General features: G+C 51.6%; 1 protein-coding gene across 1 annotated transcript in view; it reads right to left on the reverse strand.

The window, feature by feature from the left end:
* Positions 1–632: 632 nt before the first annotated feature.
* The window catches only part of LOC106815764 (coiled-coil domain-containing protein 77-like), a gene marked incomplete at its 3' end in the record, with an annotated part of 15861 nt that continues 14853 nt past the window's right edge, over positions 633–1640 (reverse strand). The window contains 2 exon segments of the mRNA XM_014820271.1: positions 633–785; positions 1248–1385. Coding sequence (XP_014675757.1) covers positions 633–785; positions 1248–1385 — 291 coding nt within the window.

The raw sequence follows: 1640 nt of genomic DNA on the forward strand, positions 1-1640 counted from the left end.
GCTACCACCACTACTACTACTACTCCTACACCTACCACTACTACCACCACCACCACTACTACTACTACTCCTACACCTACCACTACTACCACCACCACCACTACTACTACTACACCTACACCTACCACTAATACCACCACCACCACTACTACTACACCGACCACTACCAATACTACCTCTACCACTACCACCACCACTACTCCTACACCTACTACTACCAATACTACACCTACCACTACACCTACCAATACCACCACCACCACTACTACTACACCTACCACTGCCACTACACCTACTACCACTACCACTACCACTACTACCACTACTACACCTACACCTACACCTACACCTACCACTACTACTACTACTACTCCTACACCTACCACTACTACCACCACCACAACCCCTACTACTACACCTACCACTACTACCACCACCACCACCACTACTCCTACACCTACTACTACCAATACTACACCTACCACTACCACCACCACTACTACCACACCTACACCTACTACTACTACTCCTACACCTACACCTACTACTACTACTCCTACACCTACCACCACCACCACCACCACCACTACTACTACTACGTGTCAGTGACGTGACTCGCGGCGCCATCTCACCTTCAGCAGTTGTCGTTCCAGGTCCTTGAGCTTGCTGCGCAGCATCCGTATGTCCGTCTTGAAGCCCTCCGCCTCCAGGAGGCGCCGGCGTTCCAGCTCCTTGTAGCGCCGCTGCATCAGCTCCAGACGCTCGCCGATCTTCTCCGATCTCGCCTGCGAAGATGCCGGGGGCAACGTCGTTAGACGACGCGCAATTAGAAACGACCTCGTTAACGACGTGAACACACAATAACCAAGACGGCCTCGCTCGAGAAAAGAAGACATAATTTAGGAGATACACTTTGGCACCCTTGGGCAATTTTTGTTATCACAAAAAATGAAGATCGTATATTTTCCCATCTGAGTGTGTATAAATTAAGGAATTTTGCACAGGGGAGAGATAGTGATCCGCTAGGGGATGGCTCTGATTGGCTAATTTTGCCTCTCATTTATTTTATTTTTTATTATTTTTGGCTAATTTTGTTTTATTTTAGGATTAGGGATAGGGTTTGGGTTAGGGTTAGGGTTAGGATTAGGGTTAGGGTTAGGGTTAACTGATTTCGATATCCACAACTTATTTCTATATTCACTATCTCTCCCCTGAGACCTACTATAAATGAAGTGCGTATCCCTCACCTTGAACATCACCTCCTGAGCGTCTGCCTTCTCGCGGCAGCCGCAGAGCTGGTCCTCCAGCGCGACGCACTGCTCGCGGTACATCTCGCACAGCTTGTTGCTCTGCCGCAGCTGCTTCTCCAGCTCCTGCGTGCCGAGAGAGAAACGCGCGTGTCAATCGTTGCCGCCGGCGATGAGGCGTCGACCGGTCGCGCGCCCCCGACTCGTGAGCGGTGAGGAATGCGGACGCGGTCCCCCTTGATGCGACCCCCCCCCTCCCGAGATGTGACAAACGGGTAGCGAGACGTCGGTGCGCGGGGAATTTGCGCGGGATCGCACGTCGAGGCGGAGAGAGAGAGAGAGAGAGAGAGAGAGAGAGAGAGAGAGAGAGAGAGAGAGAGAGAGAGAGAGAGA

This window comes from Priapulus caudatus, unplaced genomic scaffold (genome assembly GCF_000485595.1).
Source record: "Priapulus caudatus unplaced genomic scaffold, Priapulus_caudatus-5.0.1 Scaffold1195, whole genome shotgun sequence".
Lineage (NCBI taxonomy): Eukaryota > Metazoa > Priapulida > Priapulimorpha > Priapulimorphida > Priapulidae > Priapulus > Priapulus caudatus.